General features: G+C 54.3%; 1 protein-coding gene across 1 annotated transcript; it reads right to left on the bottom strand.

Annotated features, from left to right (window-relative positions):
* Nucleotides 1–435: 435 nt before the first annotated feature.
* Cdh15 (cadherin 15) lies at nucleotides 436–20543 on the bottom strand. The gene is made up of 14 exons (XM_028880871.2): nucleotides 20375–20543; nucleotides 11934–12089; nucleotides 11311–11466; nucleotides 9565–9709; nucleotides 6352–6512; nucleotides 5785–5913; nucleotides 5169–5354; nucleotides 4181–4434; nucleotides 3212–3354; nucleotides 2852–3091; nucleotides 2411–2650; nucleotides 2174–2310; nucleotides 1877–2041; nucleotides 436–1031 (listed from the first exon to the last, which is right to left on the bottom strand). The coding sequence occupies exons 1-14, from the start codon at nucleotides 20414–20416 to the stop codon at nucleotides 831–833; spliced, it is 2355 nt and encodes a 784-aa protein (XP_028736704.1). The 5' UTR covers nucleotides 20417–20543; the 3' UTR covers nucleotides 436–830.
* Between the last annotated feature and the right edge of the window lie 1632 nt (nucleotides 20544–22175).

Below are 22175 nucleotides of genomic sequence, written 5' to 3'. Positions count from 1 at the left end.
GCCCAGAGCAGAGGTAACTAACCACAGGTAGATCTCTCTCTCTCTCTCTCTCTCTCTCTCTCTCTCTCTCTCTCTCTCTCTCTCTCTCTCTCACACACACACACACACACACACACACACACACACACACACACACACGCGGAATCACTGTAAGCAGGGAAAGTGAGCAGTGAGTGCTTGGTCTCTTCCCTGGCCAGGCCCATTAGGATAAGGACAACTGTAGAACTTAGTCCTCTTTTTGCCTGAATCCGGGGGTTGGAGGGGACCTTGCTCGTGCCCCTCTGCCCCTCCCCCACGTGTACACACATATGCACACACTCACTCTGAATTCACCATTCCTGTGCTTGCTGCCCCTCTCACTCCCACCAAGTGTGCTGAGCAAGGCCCTGAGGTCCCTCCCGAAGGCAGGCTTGAGGCAAGGGATGCTGCACGCTCTGTAGTGAGAGTTAGCCCTGGTCATCCAGGGTCCACTGAATAGTGTTTTTAATTCCAACCCACTCCTTAGACTCCTGCTTTGAGACAGAGGCGAGCCACAACTGGGAGACAAAGATGAACGTACATCTGTAGCAGGGCAGCTGGAGGTGGCTTCCCCACCCCAGCGGGAGAGTGCTCCTTCTGCCTGTGCTCCAGGTTCTCCTCCACCACCCCCAACTCAGTCCTCTCCTGAAGCCCATAGAGATGGCCTCAGTGAGATTATCTGCCATGGAGCCAAGGATGGGATGTCCTATTGACCCTCATAGTATTTCTGGGGGGGTGTCCCCAGGAGAAAGCCCCCTTGGCTGGGCCAAATGGCCGTGTCCAGACAGCACATCTGCTCCTGGCTCTGCCTCTCATTGATGTCCATACATGTCTGCCAGCCGGGCAAAGCGGGGGCCCCAGTCCCGGAGGTAGTCATAGTCTTGGTCCTCATCTCCCAGGCTGGATATGATGGAGCTCAGTGTCCCTGCCACAGAGCCATCTCCCTCGTAGTCATAGATGAGAGCTGTGTCGTAGGGAGGCACGCTGGGGTCGCTGTCGGCAGCTTCCAAGCCCTGTGGAAAAGCCCCCACAGACCTCAGGACCACTAGAGACAAGCCAGAAGCCTTCTTAGCCATCTTCTCTTAAGAGGGATGGGTGTAGAACATCTCCCAGTACATAAAGGGCTAGCAAAGAAGGTTCTGCTACCCCAGTCTTTCCCCATCAGCGTGGAGAGAAGCTGTCTCCTTGTTATATGTTCTCCTCCATCTGCACACCCCAGCCTCTCAGGAACCCTTCCATAAGCATCTGGCCTCCTCCAGAGGTAGTCTTTCCACTGCCACCCTGTCATCTTGTAACTGGTACCTGCACTAGGCTTTGCACCCCTAAGAATACCCCTGATTTGCTGGGAGCTTTCTCTGGGCTGTGTGGGCAGGCCTGTTAATAGGACGTTCCCTGCATGGCCCAACCTAGCCATCTACCCGACATTCTGATCATCTTTTGTGCAGACAGAGTCATTCATGCAGTGTTCCACTGATGCTCTGTCCAGATGACTCCAATACATGTGCTGCCCACGCCTCGTCAGAGTAAACACGAGGGAAGAGGTCAGGAAACATGCAAGGGTATGCCCCAGAGCGGGACAGGAACAGAACTGTGAAGGCCGTGCTGGCTGGCCTTCCGTGACCATGCAGCTGCTTATGTTCCTCTGCAACCCACAGAGTTTGGAAACTGCCTGGCCCACCTGCACACTCACCCTCTGGTGCTTTCTTTCCTAAGGCTCAGCCTGGGTCCTGCTGGTGAGCTTACCCAGATTCCTGTAGTGTGGGGACTGGAAGCAAGGTCTGGACACGGGTGTGTTTGTGTGCATGTAAGCACACAAGTATGCCTGTGCCCATTCTGTAATCAACCCCAGGGCACTTACGTCACTGATGAAGTTGGCAATGTCAGATGGGCTGGTGGGAAGCACTCGATGTGGCTGTGGCACATAGCTGAAGGGGGCATCCCGGCGAAGGGGTGGCCTGCCTAGAGAGCGGCTGGTGGCCCTTGGTTCCACTGGGTGGCGCAGCTGGTTTATGTCATAAGCGTCCTGTGAGCCAGAAAGCAGTTCCGTTCAGAATAGGGACCACCTGGTTGCCAGACCTACTAGGAGGCTGGCGGGCATTCTAGGGACTCCTTCCCAGGGCTCAGTGTGTCTAAGCCATCATTCCTGTTTCCTTACCTGGTCCTCTTCCCCACCCCCTTGCTCATCGTAGTTAAGGATGTTGTCCCGAAGGTCCTCTTGTAGCCCATGCAACAGACTCTTGTCCCGTGACTGCCCCCGGAACCGTGTGCGGAGCGCAGCAAGTAAGATGAGAACTGAAGAAGCATGAGAGACTGGCTGCAGTGTGGGCGCTTGGAGGACTTAGGGTGCGGAAGGGATCCAGGACAGAGGGCGGGACCAAGGACCCACACTCACCGAGTAGGACCACAGTGCTGGCCAGTACAATGACCAGTGCGCCCAGGCTTACGCCCACACCTCCTGCTCGCAGTGCAGAGGCCCCTGGCAGGCAAGCGCCATCAGTCCCACAGCGACACACAGTAACGTTCAGCGTTTGCTCTCGCTGCTGGGGTGGCTCCCCCGAGTCCTGGAGCAGCAGGCTCAGGCGATGCAGGCCCTCAGAGACCTGATGTCGGAGCCTCAAGCGTGCATGGCTCACTGAAAAAGGTGCAGAGGTCAGCACAAACTCCAGGATAACCCCGCTCCCGTCCCGAGAGTACCAGAGTCACTGGGTGCCAGGCTCTCCACTACCCAGTGAGTACTGTGGAAAGCAACCCGAGGTCCCGCCCAAGGATGTAATCATGGTGGTACATTCTGTCGGCCTATCTCCTAGGTCCCAGGGTCTTGGGGGCAACACACCGTTAATCTGGCTGAGGCTCCAGTTCCGGCTGAGGTCTGGGACCCTGGGGTTCAGCTGGAAGTGGAAGGGAGCCCCGTGCGGAGGTAGGTCCTCATCTGTGGCACCCAAGAGGAGGCCAGGGCCCTGGTCTGGTTCACTGCACAGGCTGCCAGATGGAGGAGGGGCCAGTGCTGGGGCATGGTCGTTGACTTCTAAGATCTCAATGGACAGGGTGCCTGTGGCTGTGCTGGGAGGCATGGCTGGAAGCAGGGGGATGCTGGTCAGCTCAAGGCCAAGCCACAAGCTACCTTGTCAGTCCACTTAGGAAAGTGCTGGGCTATGGGACAGGGACACCACCCAAGGCAAGGCTTTGCCCTCACCATTGTCCAGCGCCAGAATGATGGCCCTGTACCAGCCGTCCTTCAAAAAGGGTGAAGCAGGGCTCAGCACTCGCTGGGTCTGAATCCTGCCTGTGGCCCCATCCACTTGCAGCCAGTCTTCTGGGTCATAGTCCTTGGAGTAGCTGTTGGTGGGGAGGGGGCAATGGGGTGAAGCGCACCCACACACCCAGACATGGGCTCACATATCATATATACAAATACAATATACACATATATACACATACACACCCATATATTTCTGCCAGGAGCTGTGGTTACCCAGCATTCAGTCTTTGAGGCCTCCCAGCCCCTAGTTAACTTTGTTTTCCTTTTATTTCATTTTATATTTTAAAATTTATTTGCACGCATGTGTACATGCATGAGCACCATGACATACAAGAGGTAAAAGGGCAATGTGTAGGAACTGGTTCTCTCCTCTGACCAGGTGGGTCCCAGGAAATGAACTTATGTGGTTAGGTTTGATAGCAAGCACCTTAACCCACTAAGCCATCTTGCCAGCCACCAACCCCCAAAGCTGGTTATCTGGCCCACCTGCACATGAGGCAGGCTGCTGTCCAGTGCCCCTCAGCAACTGGCAGTCTGCAGTCCACCTTTCTCAGAGCTGGTACCATGGAGACACTGTGCCAGGCTTAAGACTTAAGGCATTAGTAGCTCTCCCAGGAAACAAGGGTCCATGAAAATGGACAGGTCGACAGTCAGAGACTGGCTAAGAACAGTCTTGGACTGGACTATGTATCCTTTTTGGAGCCCAGTCCTGCCCTATGGGGTGTGGTCAATCCACATGTATACATAGGTACCTGAGGGACTCAACACACCATAGACCCCCCCCCTCCCCAGGGATGTACACCAATGGCCTTTCTCTTTCACCCTCACAATCCAGAGGTACCCTCCCCAGGAATGGGGCCACCGATCCCTCTGCCTGACCCCCAGGACCCCAGGGCACCCCACCTGATTCTCTGCAGCTGTTGTGTATCAGGGTCTCTGGCAGAGAAGATGGCCACGGAGGTGCCTGGGGGGGCTCCTTCAGCTACGCTTGTCCTCAGTGGGTTCTCTGGAAACACTGGAGCCTCATTGGTGTCCTGAACCCACACACTGACTCTGGTTTGGCCCCGCCGGGCCCGGGGGGCAGCTGCCTGCAGTGGGGCCTCATTCTGCACAGACACTCTGAGCTCATATTGTTCACGGCTTTCATAGTCCAGGGGCTGTGGGAGGATACCAGAGACTGCTGAATTCCCAAATACAATCTAGAGAGCCTTTCCCTGGGCCTGTCCAGAGAGCCCATTTTTCCTTCTCCTTTAAACCTTGGTACAATAAAAATTATGCAAGACTCAAATATTAATAGGTAACATGAATTCCTGTCATTCCAAATGAATTTGTTGAGTGTGGGATGGCAGCTTCATGTGTTACTCAACAACTACAGTTTTTGTACATAGTTGGGTGGTAGATGTGCCAGCTGATGCTAAGCAGAGGGGCCATCCTGGCTCACAGTGGTCCCCTACCATGCAGGTTTTGAGAATAGCATGCAAGAAATTCTCCCTCGAGAGTTCCAATCTGCCTCAAATTGTCTAACCAGCTTCTTGCAATAAATCTTCAAATGCACCAGCATCCAAATGCATCTATGTCTACGTATGTGATTGCCTATACCTGTATTATTCATGGTACCTGCTTCTCTGGTAGGAATGGGACTCATGCTGGTGCAGTTCTCCTTGAAAATGTGGGACTCTCTAATAAGGAAGGAGAAGGGTATAATAATGGCCTCCTGCTGCCCAGTTCTGCCAGAGACTTGAATTCAGCATCCAGTCCCTCGCATGACCTTACCCCAGGAGGTCAGCTAGCACAGCTCTACCAGTAAGGGACCCAGGGCAACTCAAGCTGCAGGAAGATGCCTGTGCCAGATTCTAGCTGAGGGGAATGCACATGACAGGGACCGGCTTACCTTGACCACAGACAGCACACCTTCATTGGTCTTGGGGTCTGTGTAGATCTTGAACTGCCCATCAGGATCACCTTCCAGGATGGTGAACCTGGCCACCCAGTTAGGGGAACCAGGCAGGTCTCTGTCCTCCACCTCGAGCCGTCCCACGTCCACGCCACTGACAGCTTCTACAGCCTCCATGAAGAACTGGGAGACCCAGCCCATTACTCACCAGATTTGAGTGGAAATAGAATGCCTGGCCCTATGACCCAGAGCTCCTTCCTTGTTCTGGCCTAACCACGCTGCTCACCACAGGATATTTCACAGGGTTGTCTGTTCCTGAGCCACTGATCCCACCTGCTCTAGCTGTTCCTGGATACGGGACCAACTACCTTCCTCACACAGCAAGGGTCTAGGAGACTTACTCTGGGCTGAGGAACCTCAGGGCGCCATGTAGCTGCTTCTCTCTAAGGAACCTCACATGTAATCTGTGTTCCTGGAGCCCCTCTATTTCAGGTTCCCTATTCATGCACTGCCCTGCCCCAAGCCTCGAAATCACCCATCTTCACAGAGTCCCCAACTGGAACCTACAAAGGGAAGACAGCCCTAAGCTGGTGGGGGTGGGCGGAGGTGGCACCTCGTCCTTGGTGAACTCAGGGGCATTGTCGTTGATGTCATCTATGGAGATGATGGCCGAGGCTGTGGCAGTGAGGCCATCTCCTGACATGTCTGCCACCTGTAGGGTCAGGTTATACACAGCGACCACCTGGGGACAATGTGACATGAACTCAGAAGATGTGATACCTAAAGACAACCATTTTAAGAAGGCAGCAGAGCCACCTACAGGCTTACCCCTTACAGGGTCTGCCCCTGCCTCAGTCTGTGAGTGAACAAGAGGTCAGTTGTGGTACTGGAAATGTCAGATGTTAGGGGCAGCAGTAAGCAGATTGCTGGCTGAGAGAGCCACATCAGGGGCAGGGATAGGAATACCCAGGTCCATCTGCACAGAGGAGCCTCAGAGGCATCTTTAGGCATAAGTGGTTTAGGCTCAGAGGGTCAGAGCATGAGCAAAGAAGAGCCAGGTAAGGGTACTAATCACAGTGCAGGCTGAGAGGTGGGAAGGCCCTGCCCTGTGAGGAGCCCCGAGGCTTAAGGAGACCGGATGTAGAGAACCGGGCCCTCAGTTTCCATGGGGATGCCTCACCTCACGGTCCAGCCCCACTTGCACTGTGCGGATCTCTCCAGTATGCTCATCAATGCTGAAGAACTCAGGGCTGCTCTGCTCCAGGATGGAGAACCTGAGCGCTGCATTGTCTGTCTCAGGGTCATCAGCGTCTGTGGCCTCAGCCCTGGTTACGAAGGTGCCTGGGAGGATGGGGAAATGAGGTCAACCGCCATGGGGGCAGCAGGGGGGGGCACCCAGTTGGTGTGGAGTGTACACACATTCCCTAGGTCTGACTGTGAGCACAGAGTAGGTAGCCTGCTTTCACTACTGTTTGTGTGTCACTGGGGCTGACAGTGTGCAAGAGCCTCAAGTCCATGGCACGCCCGCTGCCTCGCCTATACAAGGTTGACCATTGCAGGAGCATTTCAGTGAAGCACCCATGTGTCTTCTACCAGATGCTAGGTCAGTGAGTGGCGCTAATTTGCTGGGTCGGAATGCTAAAGCCACTGGGAACCTCAGACAGCCTTGAGCCCTGCTATAGGTGAAGGAAACAAATACATGGGTACAGAGCAAAGCAGGTTCCTAGCATCCTCCAAGGTGCTGCCGATAGGGAAGCTGAGGCCATGGGGAAGGTGCTGCTGGTCAAGGCCCCAGCCAAGGATGGGTCCTCCTCACCTGTCACCCACTCTCCTCTCAGAAGAGATTCGGCCTGACCCTCTCTCCAGAACAGATGTAAGAAAGCTGAGGCAGTGGAGTAGGTCCGGGTGTGAGGACAAGCTTCTGGGCACCCTGTATCTCAAGCTCTTGACTTGCTCACCTATGATGTCATTTTTTAGACGCCCTGTAGCAAATACCAGCCAATGCTTCAGGCCTACCTTGCACAAAAGGAGCTACTGACGGGGTAATTTCTGCAGAGTACTGGCTCCCCAAGCTGAAGCCAAGGACAATGCTTCCAGCAGGCTTCTGAGTCACGGGACTGATTACCAATCCTGTGCTCTGGGAGTGTTCTCTGGCAAGCAAGTAAGGAAATGTAGGCATGAGATGCCAGCTCCCCCATCAGAGAAGGGGCTGCAATGTGCTGTGGAGAGAGGAGCCTGGGCTGACCTGGAAATAGAGGCATCTCTGGGAGCTGGAACCCGTGTGCCATGATTCACATAGGTGTGAATGAGTTCACGTGTAGTGTTCACACGTGCACATGTCCAGATATGTGTGTATTCAGACATGAGCACATTTCCTAAATGCATGGAACATTAGACGATGATAGCAAGAATCACAACTCCAGAGACTAGACAGAGCAAAGGCTCAGAGATTAAGAACACTAGCTATTCTTCCAGAAGACCCAGTTTCATCTCTAGCACCCACGTGGTGATTCACAACCATCATACCTTCAGTCCCAAGAGATCTAATGCCCTCTTCTGGTCTCTAAGCGCCATGCATGCACATGGCATACAGACAAAACACTCATACACATACCATAATAAAAAGAAAAAGAAATACAATGCTACAAGTCTACCCAGAAGAAACAAGCCTTCCCCACACAGTGGGGAGAAGGGCCCCAAAGGACAGTTCTAGCCCATGACTGTGGCACTAACAAGTACCACAAGGACCCTGTGAGGAGCTGAGGCTGTCAGGAGATGCTGGAGGCTAATGAGAGACATCAGTCTGGGCACGGACTGTGAGCGAATATCTGTGCCCTGGTGCCAGGCCTCTCCTGCTCTCCAAAAAGGGCTGGAGCAGAGCTGAGGCCACCTTCAGGAACAACCCCTGCTGGGAAGGGCAGGTGGCCAGAAAACGCTTGGGCATGCTGGCCAGGCAGAGAGAGATGGAAACACCCAAACAAGCCACTTGCGGCTAACCACAACTGGGATGGAACTGGGGTCAGCCCAGCCCCATATCCACTCCCACACCAGTCCCTCCCTGCTCCAAGTACTGTGTGGGCCTGGTGGAGCTGGTAGGCACACAGGGAGAGATGACAAAATCAGAAGAGGCACAAAGAAACGAGCCTGGTAAAGACAATGAAGGACAGGTTGCGGGACTAGAACACCTGACCCAACTGTTCTCTAGCCTTACAAACTCATTATGGAAATTACTACAGGATAAGGTCAGTAGACGCCACGCTGGGGTGGTACACACACGTATTTCCTGACTTTGGTAATTACAGAGAGCTGTCAGAACACACTGACATTGTGAGAATGTTCAGTATCCAGTCCACAGCCAAACTGCTGAGTGAGAAGATAAAAAAAAAAAAAAAAAAAAGTGTGTGTGTGGGTAAACTGCTGCAATGGGCACACAGGAATTGTTTCAGGCTTTTCTTTAAGTCCGAAATTAGGTCAGAATAAAGATTACAACTAAATGCACACTGCTACTTTAAATCTTGCAAAATGAGTAAATGAGATGGAATAGAATGAACCTGAACGGCAACGCAGGGCAAGCTTCTGCTGCTCACATGCTGTGGGCTTCCGGAAACTTACCCAGGCCAGGTTTGAACACACCGAGAACAGGCAGTGAGGAACGGAGCGGGGGTGGGCACAGTGCTCTGCCTAGCCCTGCCCAGGCAGACCGCCTGAGGAAGGACAGGACTGCTGTATGATTTTGAAGGGGTACTTGGGGCAAGAGCAGAGTCTCATGTAGTCAAGGCTGGCCTCAGATTGGTTAGGTAACTGAAAACGACCTTAAACTCGGGCTCCATTTCTTAAGTGCTGGGCTCCCAGGCAGGTGCCATCACAACTGACCGGGTTATTTGAGACCAAACTGCACCTGGAGCATCCACCAGAGGAGGCGATGCTCAGTGCTGTGGAGTTTCCTCTGGAGGGTAGAAACACGGGGCAAGCTCAGGCTCTGTGGATTCACTCAACAGGACTGAACGGTTCACCGAAACGCTCAGCTTCATGGTATGCAAAGTTCACCACCATGGAAGGGGAAGGAACACTTGGAACACAGCCACCCAGAAGCCTTTCTGTGCCAGTCAATTTGGGGGGGGGGCGTTGAGACAGGGTTTGAAGGTCAAATTCATATTGACATGGAAGTGTGAAGGAGACTGCTTCCTTACACTTGACCTTTTGGATGACCTTTGAATTGCCCATTGTGCAGTGTTAGTGTGAAGCTGGTGTGCATGCTAGACAAGCACACACCAGGGAGCAGGGGGGCAGGGGGTAGCTGTATCTCTATCCTTAAACCCTTGGTTGTGGGGGATTCTGGACTTGGACTTTCTGAAGCCCCACCCCATGGGCGGGGTCTGGGCTCCCACCTCACCTGGGATGGCACCCTCCAGGATGCGGCCTCTGAACACATCCTGTAGGAAGGCTGGCCGGTTGTCATTTTGATCCACCACAACGATCTCCAGGTCCGTGGGCTCCTCCAGGGTAGAGCCACCCAAGTCCAGGGCAAAGGCCCTTAGCTGTCCAAACAGATGGCAGGCAAGGGCTGGCTCTGTGTCTCTAAACCACGCAGAAGGATCAGCAAGTGCCCATGGGCTGAACATAGGTGCTGACCACATGGGATGGAGTGTATGTGTGGGCATGCACCCTTTCCCTGAATGGATCCCGATTTCTCCCAGCACACAGGCTACAACCTCTCTCCTTGGCTGCCAGGACACGCACTGCATCATCTTGGGGATGAAATAATGCACTCATTAAGGTTCTGGGTTTATCTTCCTTACTCTTATGTGGTTTGGGCTTCTGTCAAAATTTTACTCATTCCTTCTTCTTCTTAGACAGGGTCTATGAGCCCTGGTGTCTTGGAACTCGGTAGACCAAATTGGCCTTGCTTGAACTTAGAGAGATCTGCCTTCATTGTGCCTAACTTAATTCATTTTACTTTTTGGAGCAGGGTCTCACACAAGCTTACAACATTTTAACCTGCTTCTTTTTGGAGAATGGCATGACATAATTTCCAAACACTCAGGAGGCAGAGACAGGAAGGTGAGTTCAAGCCCAGCTAGAGATACACAGCAAGACATTGTGAATCACATTTAAAAAGAAAGTCATCTAATGGATTCCTCTGTAAGAATGCCATAGTAATCTCTCAATTTAGAAGAATGTCTAGAAGATGTCAAAGAAATCTTGGAGCCAGGTGTGGGGGCACACACCTTTAATCATGACTTGGGAGGCAGAGGCAGGTAGATCTCTTAAGAGTTTGAGGCCAGCCTGGTCTACAGAGCAAGTTCCAGGGCAGTCAATGCTACACAAAGAGAAACCCTGTCTCAGGGGGGAAAAAAATAAAGAAAAAAAGAAATCGCAGTCTCTGGAAGAGTGGAGATAGAGAGCTACCCTGCTCCAGCCAGAAAGGATGCAGTCCACATGGTCCTGGTACAACACTCTGTTCCTAGTGGTTTTACTTGGTTTTATTTGTGTAACTATGTAGCCCAGGCTGGCTTTAAAGTATGTTCTTCCTGCCTTGGCCTCCTTAGGCTCATAGGCCTATAACAACACTATGCAAAGCCCTATTGATTTATTATTTCTGTATTTAGTCATGTTGGGGATGAAATCCAGGGCCTTTTCATGTTAAACAAGCACACTACATCTCGGCCTGGCAGATGTCTATGTGCAGAGAACCCAAAGGAGGCCCTGGGTTCTCTTGGCCATGTGCACACCTCAATGTGACTCTTACCTCCCTTTCTAATCCCAACACTGTAATGGTAGTGAGGCCCCTTATTGGCCAATCAGTCACACCTCAGAGATCATTTTCTGCTGCTGATGTAACACTATTGGGAATTCCTGATGACATACCTATCCACCAACAGAACCTGGATCCAGAGAGAACTGGCTGTCATGCCATCAGCTGCAAAGATGCTCTCCCCTCCAAAGGAACACCCAGCCCTATTTCATGGCCTCAAAGTACCCCTATGTTAAGTGGGAACATGATCCCAAACACTGAATCCTCAGATGTGGGTCCTACGCGGACCAGATCTTGCTTCAGAAGCATCTGACCTAGAGCCTGTCAGGTGGGCAGCAGAGGCCTGAGCAGGAGGAAGAACCCTGGCTTCCAACCAGGCCCTACCCTGAAGCGGTCTGTCTTCTCACGGTCCAACGTGGCGTTGAGGTACACCCGTCCAGTGAACTTGTCGATGGAGAAGACATTTTGGGGCTCCTCATCCACACCGGGCCCCTGGATGCTGTAGATGACACTGCCCAGCTGTTGCTTATCAGACTTGATCTGTAGAGCAGGAATAGGGTTAGTGGGGGCCAGAAAGCACCCCGACACCTTCATGTTCTTCCCAAGCTAGATGTGCAAAGGTCCAAGGCTCTGAAGACCAACACATTTCCCTCCTAAACTCAAGCCCTACTCCAGGGCATCCTGGGGTCTGGTAGCCAGGTACATTCTGAGTATGTAGAAGGCTGACTGTTCATATCACAGGTCTACTTGTACTGGTGAATAAACAAAGCATGTCTTCCAGGGGTGTATAGCCTGGGGGCATGTCCACTGGCATAGCTCAGGGTGCATGTGACCCAGGGCTATGGGAACCCTGCTTCTGTTCCAGAAGCTCAGAGTGGCCAAGTGGGAAAGTCCTTCCAAGGCTGTACACCTAGCTTCCATCAGCAGACGGAGCTCCCCCAGATCCAAGAAGACCTTTAGGAAATGAGGGAATCTATAGGGACACCCCATCCCCCTACTTCTCTTACCTGCACCAGTGGGTAGGGGAGGCGTTTGTGGTTCTCAGACACACTGATGGGTGGGATGACCCAAGCTCTCCGCACACGGCCTGGGGCTGGTGCCGGGCGCCAGGGGTACAGGGTGCTGGGCTCTGGCTCGGGGACTGCCCAGGACAGGCTAAGGCTCTAAAACACAGATGAGACACAGTCACATAGGGTACAGGAACACCAGGGCAACATCATTCTTGGGGCTGTGGTTGAGCCCTGTACCACCTAGTGATGTCACCACAGAGAATACAGGCTATGTGCGCCTTGGCAGCCACATCCTGGGGTGTTTAACTCTCAAAGTTCCCATCTGGGTGTTTCCTCTCCCATATGCCTGTCCCCTCTCCTTGACTAGAGCCCAGAATACAGGCTGTGTCCACAGGGTCAGCAGACCCCCTAGAAGCAGAGTTTGTTGGTTAGTTGGAGGTAACGTGAGGGTCTGCACTTTTCCTGAGGTCCCTAAATGGTCGGGTGCAACAGGGCCCAGGAAAGTGCCCAGGGGGCAACGCTTGCTCCCTAGGAGTGAGGGCCAGGAGGATGGCGGGGCGGGGGACTCAGAACCAGGGCCACTGAATTAGATGGGAGAGGACATGTGTCCTTCCTCAGCCTCACAGCTTAAATGTCACAAGTTAACAGTAACAGCGCCTGCTTTTATTAGAAGAGGCCAAGTAAGGGGAGGGCCTCCTAAGCATGTGTCCAACCTTCACCCAGACAGACTCATTCTAGCCACCCAGGGCAGCCAGACCTGAAACCTCCCTCTGCCGCCAGTCCTGGGGCTTGATCTCAGACACTTCCAGAAACCGGGTCATGGAGTCCAAGAGTGGCCAGCTCCTCTGCTACAGTCTGCAGTGTGGACAGAGAGGGGCCATGCTCAGGGCACCTCATCCAAATTCTCAGTATTGCTTTGCAAAAGGAATGTCCAAACTATCAGACCCCCCAGGCAGTCGAGGGCGACAAGGAGTTTATTTCAAGCTGTGTTGTAAAGTGGAATCTTAATGTCTGTGGGCCTCGTTTGCTGGCCAAACTGGTCTGTGATGAGGATGAGGGTATGGTGCAGGGCCAGGGAAGACATGCCCTACAGATGCCAGGGACAGGGCTGGGCCACAGCCAGAGCTGCTCCAGGGTCTAGGGTGGGACAGGGCTTGTTCTGTGGCTGAACTGAGGGGGTGGCTGGGGAAAAGGGACGGCCCACTCAATGAGTCTTGCGATTTTCCTAACTGGATCCAAGTTCTGGAAGCTCAGGATCTACTCTTTTCCTCCTCATCACACCCAGCAGTGACCCCTAGAAGTGCTGAACCAGAGATGGCTCAGTGGATAAAGACACTTGCTCCCAAGTTGGGTAACCCGAGTTTGATTTCTGGAACCCAAATGGCAGAAAGAGAATTGACTTCCACAAGTTGTATTCTGACCTTCACATGGTATGTGTATGCTCCCACCACAAAAAGTAAATGTAATTTAACAGAAAAAAGCAGTGTCTGGGGGTTGTGTGGCTGCAGACAGGAGATGAAGTCAAGTCTCTAAGCACAGAGGACGCACTCCTGAGCCCCATCCTCCTAAACCCACTGCATTACCTGATTATGATCACAGATGGCCCCACCCCCCACAGAGGGGTAAACTACTGATTGGAGGAGAGACTCATCGAGTACACAACAGAATGCACATCAGCCCCCCAAAGGCATCCCTAACCTGGTACCATCCTGGTTCTCACAAGTGGTTTCCGTCCCTGCTTTCTGGATGGTTCTCCCCCTGAGCGCCCTGTCTTTCAACTGCTCCTTGCTCCACTCCTTAATTTGGAGGGATGATGAGAATCAGTCATCTGATGACTTTGGGGACACCCTTGTGAACAATGGCTCCACTGGTATTTCTGAAAGACCCCTCACTCCAAAGCACAGCCCGGTAGAGGCCGCCATGATGGATGTGGTATGTTGGCCACATGCTGATGTTACCTTCCACAGCATGGGTTGGCTAGGAACAGAGCCGAGCGCTACCTCATACTTCCAGGATGCCGGGAGGTTGTCAGGCCAACGCTGGATGGGACACAGCCTGGCGGGATTTGTGGAAGTGGTGGATGCAGGGGGCTCTAGCACATGGGACTGCAGGGTGTGGAAATGCTCCTAGCCTTTATAGCTGTCCATGGCTGCATTCCCCCAGGTCCACAGGAGCACCCAGGGCAAGCAGAGCGGCCAATCCTTCTGATGCCTTGCTAGCCTGGCCTTCTTGAGCCCGGGGCAGGGCTTGGGAGATTTCGGTCTCCACCTCAGGGCTGTTCACTTGCCTTCTCTTTACATTTATTTTGGGGGCAGAGGGACACAGGCCACGGCATGTGTGTGGAGGTCAGAGGACAACCTAGAGGAGTCAGTTCTCTCCTTGCACTCTGTAGGTTCTGGGGACACACTTGGATCTTAGATGGCAAGTCCTTGACCTGCTGAGCTGTCTTGCTGCCTGTTACACCCCTCCTCTTGTGTGACTTCCCTCCTGACAGGCTCTGTCCTGAGGAGTGGTGCTTTCCCAGACACTGTCATGTCCTGAGTCTGTCCTGTCCACAGGTGCAGTCACAGAACACACGATGCCAAAGTACAGCTGTGTTTTCCACTCTGTCTCACTCTAGTTCATGCAGGGAACTGCTTAGGGCCAGCAGCGGCCTTTGCTGTGTGCAGTACCAGATGCCAGCTATTAGAACTATGCCCAGCCTTAGCAAGGATGAGACCCAAGGGGTCCCTGTATGAGAACTCACAGGCAGTAGGGGTTCCTGTGTGGAAGTAGCAGGTCCCTGGGTGGGAGGAGCTCAGACTCCCAACTGCCCTCAGCTCAGACTGCTCTATTTTGTTATTTGTTTTTGTCTTATGTAGCCCAGGCTGGCCTCAAACTCACTATGCAGCTAAAGAGGACCCTGTACTCCTGCCTCCACTTCCCAAGAGTGTGTGCCTGAGTCTATGTGTACTCTCCACACACAGGAGCCTCCATTTCCCAAGTGTGTGTGCCTGAGTCTATGTGTACTCTCCACACACAGGAGCCTCCATTTCCCAAGTGTGTGTGCCTGAGTCTATGTGTACTCTCCACACACAGGTGCCACAAAGGCCTCCCTCTTTGGGGTCACCCCATCCCTACCTGGGACGGATCCTGGGGCTGCCCATGTGGAAGAGGGTCCTGGATGGTCCTCAGGACAGAAGAGGGCTGAGGTGTGTGTGGAGGGCAGGGCCACCACACACAGGTGCTCCAAACACAACACTGGATGTGCAGGCCCTGCCCTCAGCATGTCTCCCACGTGGTCAGAGCCCCATCCTTTCCCCAACGTCACCACCTCTGTTGGAGGGAAGCCTGCCCCCAACTACCTCCCTCGGAACAACAGTCGGGCTGGTATCAGGTGCTCCAAGGATATCCCGCTCACAGCTTTCACGTTTATGCCCACACCTAGGGACGCTCCCACTTGGCTCCACCCCAAGCAAGGGTGTTGGGAGGCCCTGGCAGGGCCCAGAAAGCAGGCAGCCCGTTTCTCTCGTAAGAATGTCATGTGGAGGCTGGAGAGATGGGTCCATGTTTAACGGCACTATTGCTCTTATAGAGGACCGGGGCTTGACTCTCAAAACTCACATGGTGGCTAACAGCCGTCTGTAACTCCAGACCAAGTGTGGGGAGGGGATCTGACATGTTCGGACCTCCTCAGGCACTGCATGTGTGTGGTACACACACACAGCAGCAGGCAACTCACATAAAAATAAAGTTAAAAATGATAAAAAAGGTTATGTGACCAGCACTTACACGAAGGGAGTCCTGCTGGCACGCTTGGCCCATACTGGCACCACCTCCTCCCTCAGGGTCCATCAGCTCCGTGGCTGCCTGACCGACCGCTCACTCTGCGCAGAGTGGACAGCTGCCCTCTGTGTGGAGTTGCCAGCTGGCTACCTAGTCCCCGTCCCCCCCCACCCCCGGCTTCTACTAAACTCAGTCTCCCCTTCAGCTGAATCCGTGGTCACAGAAGGAAAAAAACAGTGGCTAGGGTGGGGGTGGGGGCATGCTCTGAGGGCAGCAGAGAGGGAAGAGCCAGCCAGCCAGGAGGCCACTTGGATTTCAGTCTCTCCATGTCTCTTCCTGCAGCACACATAGATGTCCAGGGCCCAGGAAGGTACTGGCCCTGTGGGCGCCTGCACACATTTGCACAGAGCCCGCTTTGAGATCAAAGGCTTTGGCTCTGTCTCTGTTCTCCTGTTTTCCAGCCCAACTGCGATAGCCATGCTGGACTACCTCCCAGTGGGTCCTACCAGTGGGACCCCAGCTCCCTACTCCACAGCCCCTCCCGGCCGCTGAGGCCACCTGCAGTAAAGTCCCATCATCCACTTGGTCCTAGAGTCCAGAGAGCAGAGGACCCTGTTCAAGATGGGAGCATGAGTCTGGAGAGGCCCGAGTCCTGCCTGGGCTGCTCTGTCCTCACAGATGGCAGCTTGGCCTTAGAACCTGCCAAGGCCAGCACACATAGCCACTTCTAGGTCAGAGCGGGGTTCCTACCAGGCACACACCTGCCTGCTTGGCATGGGGAACCTGGGCTACAGCTTCCATGGACACAGGGGCTTTTGGGCAGAGCTTGATGGCAGACCCTGAGATATGCCTGGGAGCTGCCTTGGGGGGAAGTCTAGCTCCATCTCCCCCACCCCCCAAGGACGGCAGGTGGGTTGGGATCTGGGGCTCTTCATGACACCTCAGGATGGGAGAGTGGAAGCACCTTAATTCATAGCTCCAAGACAGGGTCAGAGAGGCCGAGTTGTTTGCCCAAAGCCACACAGGAAGAGTTGGCACCCCAGGGCATGTCAAGCAGATGCCATCTGTAGTGCCTGACCTGCCTTAGGCAGGGCTGTTGAGAATGGGAGTTCCCAGGCTCTTGAAGCCCCTGTGGCCTGGGAAAACCTTCCACCCTCCCCCTGGCCCTGCTTCCTCCCCCAGCTGCTCCAGCCAGCAGTACCCATGGGCTTGGCACCCACTGGGTGTGGTCAAGGCAGGGCAGTCAAGGCAGAGCCTGGGAACCTTGGGTCTCTAGCTTGTCCACAGCCCAAGTTCATGAGGTCACAGAACCACAATGCCTTGGCAGGGCCCTGCGCCCAGATCAGTGGGCGACCAATGGGCAGGCCACAGCCAGCTTCCGGCTCTTGGAGGCATTTCTGTAGCCCATCCTGCGTCCTCTCACCCTACCCCCTTCCCAGATGATGTGGCAAGGCTGGGGGCCGCCTTGGGAAGCTAGGACATCCAGTGCTTGGGACAAAGCCACATGGCCCCAACTGGTTCACAGGCTCCCCACATCCAGGACAGAGGCACCTGGAAGGACAGAGTGCTCCTACACTCTGATCTGCTCCTCTGTCCCTCCATACCAAGCTAGACAGGAAATAGACTCTCTTCCCACAGTAGATACCCAATGTGTCCCAGCTCATCCCAGCCCTGCTCCTGACCAAGAACCCACCCAGACAACATTCTGGAAACTCCTTGAGCCATCTGTGACCACTGTTCTGAACCTATACTCCTAAGTCAACTACCCTCTGGGGTCTTTCCTGACCCCCAACCCCAAGGAGCTGCAGGGTGAGGAGGGTCCTGCCATGCATGAAATATGTGCTTTGGCCAGGCTTACCAACACTACCAATGGGAACAGTATCAGCCATTGCCAGTGTCCCCTGCACTGATCCTGGGCAGAGGTTCTGGTGACAGGGAGATAGTCAGTGTCCTGGTATGAGAGCAAGTTGTCTGCTCCATCTTGGCAGAGCTAATGGCCTGGTATGGGGGTGGGGGGAGGCCCAGGAAGTCCCTGCACTGACTCTCCACAGGCTTCTCAGGCCTGCACACCTCCCACAGGCTGGAATCCATAGCCACTTCATTCCTGGACAACCAGCATGCCAGGAATGAGCCCAGCTGTTGGCCTGGCCTAGGGTGGCCCCACATTCCCTTTGTGGGACCACCCTGTCCAGCTGCTGCAGCCATCAGAGAATGAGGAGGGGGCAGACAGGCAGCTGTTGCCCCCGATCAGACTAGGCCTGCCTGTCTGGCAGCAGAGAGTGGGTACAGTGCTCAGAACCACAGGCAGCCTCCCTCTGTGGCCTAAGTCACTGTAGGCGGCGGCGGCGGCGGGCTGGACCTGCTGGAGATGAGGCCCTTTTCCAGCACCAGCGAGCAGTCCCTGGAATATGCTGAGGCCCATCTTTCCTTCAGAGACCATGTGGCTTCCTTAGTTCCTAGACAAAGGTGAGGCAGGCCCACTCAATGAACAGAGGTCTCCAGACCATCCACACTCCTTCTCAACCCAGCTCAAGAGTAGCAACTACAGACTGAACCCCAAATGCAGGGGATGAGGTCAGCTTTCAGAGGAGGAGGAGTGTGTGTGTGTGAGAGAGAGACTGGGATTAGATCCCAGGCTTCAAACACGCTAGACAAATATTCTACCACTGGTTACATCCCAGGATGCTTTTATTTTCCTTTTGAGGCAAGGAATCAATAAATTGCCCAAGCTGGCTTTGAACTTGTGGCTCTTCCAGCTTCCGCTTCCTGAGCAGCTAGAATTACAGGCCTGGGGGAGGGGGTACCAGTTCTCAAGACAATCCAAGCCCCTGCTGCTGCCCTGGAGTTCAGGAAGCTAAGGTTTTGGAGGGGACCTGGGTGGGGAGGCAAGGGAGCAACGTGTGAATCCACATAGACCCACTACCCACCTCCAACCTGAAGAGCCCAAGACAGAGCTACTGGGCCAGGGTGGCCAGGGAAAACCCTAGTAAGGGGGAGGCAGGGATGACTAGAAGGCAGTCCCAGGCCCCACGTGTGTGGATGAGAGTGGACAAAAGTGTGAAAGCTGTGCGGTGTGGGGGAGGTGGGCACATACATGGCGGGGGGGGGGGCAGGAGAAGTTCCTCTTGCACTGGAGGTAATTTGAGTGCTGTTGTGAAGCAAGATCAGGAGGCCTCAGGGGCTGGTCCCTGCCTCCACCAGACTCCCGGGCACTCCAGATGCCTAGGGCAGGGGGTGTCTTGCAATTGCTCTCACACAACAGAGAGGGAAGGCGTGGGGAGGGAGGAGAAGAAGGCTACCCAGCACTACCCACTCTGCAGTGGGTGTGCAAGAAACCCTGGGGCTTTCAAGGTGATCTCAGCAAGCTCCCAGCCTTGGGGGAGCTGGTGAAGAGTGCCCTTACTATAGTCAGGGGAGCCTCTGATGGGTCATGGTGTTATGCACAAGACTGGGGTTTTAAGTAGGTCTAGGTAGCCTTAGGTCTTAGGTAGCCTAGCAGATGTGCCCAAATGAGGGAACAAGGGTCCCCAAGGTCAGGGGTGGAGGTAGTGGGAGATGTAGGGCTGATGCCCCAGGGCCAGCTGCTAGAGGGTCTTTCTGGCCAGGCGCCCATCAGCTGCCAGGGACTGAAACCTGAGTAGAGCTGCAAGGCTTGTGGGAATTTGAGGGGACCGAGAAAGTCCTGAAGAGGGTTCCTGGAGGGGATGGTTCCTCCTCCCCCATCACCACACACACACACACACACACACACACACACACACACACACACACACACACAGTGCTGGCTGACCACTCTTGAACCACAGCAATTCTTTGTGCTTGCCACCTGTTGCCTCTGAGTCGCAGAGACTGCCCACAACCATATACTGCCATCTCTGTGGCAGTGGACCCTAGCAGGGGACCACTGTCCTGGCCTAGCCCAGGGCCATTGAGCAGCCTGTCTGGAGAGTGCCAACAGCAGGAGATATTGGGGACCTGGGCTTTTTCCACCCTTCCCTGTGCCATGTTAGGAAGACAGGGTACTAGGGATGGGAAGATCTGGAGACCACAGGTCACTACATCTCCAGGTGGATACAGAGGCACAGTGGCTGTCCTGGTCAGGACACAGCCAGTGTAAACTGAGTGTGTATTGGGCTGCTCTGGCCTGGAGTTATTTTCTTCAGAACCCTAGGTCCTGGAGGGCAGAGTTGGCCAGGACCATGGGGCAGGGACTCAGACACCACTAAGACCAACCAGGTACACAGACCCACTCGTATCGGAGTTGAGAGTTTCACAGATACCATGGGTTCCTGTTCCACCTCCCTACCCCATGCTCCGGAATACAAGGATCTCACAAGACTGACCACCACAGGCTCTGGAGGCTCGGGAGGCACTTGGAGTACACTTCCAAACTGAAGGGACAGCCCGATGGGTGTTCTCTGCGCCTCAGCAATGCTCCCCAGTTTTGAACCCTTTTGCTTACTTGTGTGCAGGAGAGGTGGGTCACTCTCTCTGGAAGCCCCTAAGCACAGGACACCCCTTCCCACAATGCACCAGAGAGTGTGGCCCACCCCCAGACACTGCAGGCCGCAGCTCTCAGGTCCCCCAGAGACACTCCGGGCCACTGGGCCCGGAGGGGAAAGCTATCCCAAAGCTAGAGGCAGGGAGGGATGCCACGGGGCTCAGAAGCTTACCTGGGCGAGCAGCCCGAGGGCGAAGAGCAGAGCAGAACCCATTGGGACAGCGGTTGAAGAGCCAGACGGTCTGCGGGACCAGTGAGTGGGACGGCGCCTCTACCCCATGCGGAGAGCCAGAGAGCCACCGCGCTGAGTGACAGCACAAGTGCTCAGGGGCAGCGGGGCGAGGGACTGCACGTGTGCGGTGGGGCGGGGCCAGGGCGGGGCCAGGGCAGGGCTAGGACTGAGTGACAGCACGTGTGTGTGTGTCGGGGGTGGGGGTGGGGGGTTGTGGGCGTGGTCAGAGATGAGCGGCCGCATATGTGAGTGGGCCTGAATAGCCCCAAGAGAATGGTATGAAGATGCCAGGGCAGAGCCGGAGCAGAGTGATAGCTCATGGGCAGCAGGGCGGGACAGAGGGTCTGGGTGACAGCGTATGTGGTCAGGGCCTGTAAAGTTTTGAGTTTAGCACTCAAACTGGGGTGGTCCTAGACTGAGTGACGGCATGTGGTGGAACTGGGAGTGGACACGGGTCAGTACTTGGTATGCAGTAGGTTGCCGGGGCTGGGGCCTCTGGCAGCTGTCCAGAGAGGCCCGGGGTTGTAGAAGTCAATAATGGAGGGAGCCAGGCATTATAACCCATATCTTTAATCCTAGTACCTGGGAGCCAGGGGGAGGCAGACCTCCGAGTTCAAGGCCAGATTGGTCTATATAGTGAGTTCCAGCCCAGCCAAGACTACATAGAAAAACTCTGTTTCAAAAATCGAAAAGAAGGGCCTGGAGAGATGGCTCAGAGGTTAAGAGCACCAACTGCTCTTCCAGAGGACCTGAGTTCAATTTCGAGCACCCACATGGTGACTCACAACCATCTGTAATGAGATCTGGCACCCTCTTCTGTATACATGATAAATAAACCTTTAAAAAATCAAAAAGAAAACAAAAGAAAAGGAAGGGAGCTGAGCGATGGTGGCACACGCCTTTAATCCCAGCACTTGGGAGGCAGAGCCAGGCGGATCTCTGTGAGTTCGAGGACAGCCTGGGCTACAGAGCGAGATCCAGGCCAGGCACCAAAACTACACAGAGAAACCCTGCCTCAAAAACAAAACAAAACAAAAAGAAAGAAAAGGGCAAGAAGGGAGAAGACAGGTTGTTAGGAAAGAGGAGCAGGAAGATTGGGGACCAAGTTTGGATCATCCGTTCAGTTTTGCTCTTCCAGAACTCACCAGAGGCTCCTACCTCAAAGTCTTTGCATGGGAGATGAAGACCTCTCTCTGGATAGTACCCAGGGCTCTCTCTTCCTGCCTTTAGGGTTCTATCTAATAGTGCTCCACCACCACTGGGGTACCCTTGGAAGGTGGTCTTTGTGTTACCACCTGGAAGGAGTTCTGGCGTAGTTATGGGATGTCCTGGGGGCTCACTGCCTGGGGGAGGCTTGGGTACCAGGGAAAGAAGACCGGAGTAGGCCTGGGGTGTGGTCCATGATTGGGAGGTTGAGGCTCAGGTCTCACCTCACTGGTCACTGCCCTGGGCTTTGGCCAGAGCTCCTCTGCCCCCTCCCTGCATCTGTTTGTATACCACGTGCATGTGGTAGTCACCGTGACTTTGTTGACACCTTCTCTGATGACAGCAATCACTTCCCAATAGTCCTCCCTAGCCTTAGCTGTCCCTGGTTGCAATCCTTGTAGTCGTGAGGAATCTCCAGGCCTTGAGGAGAAGGAGTAGAGTCATCCAGTGTTGCCAGGCAGACTAAGGTGGCTTGCACAGAAGAAAGCAGATGTTACTGGCTCCAAGGCTCAAGAGGGACAGAGGAAGGGAGGGT

This window comes from Peromyscus leucopus, chromosome 5 (assembly GCF_004664715.2).
Source record: "Peromyscus leucopus breed LL Stock chromosome 5, UCI_PerLeu_2.1, whole genome shotgun sequence".
NCBI lineage: Eukaryota > Metazoa > Chordata > Mammalia > Rodentia > Cricetidae > Peromyscus > Peromyscus leucopus.
Note: the sequence above shows the minus strand (reverse complement) of the source record. Positions and strands in the feature narration are given on the sequence as shown.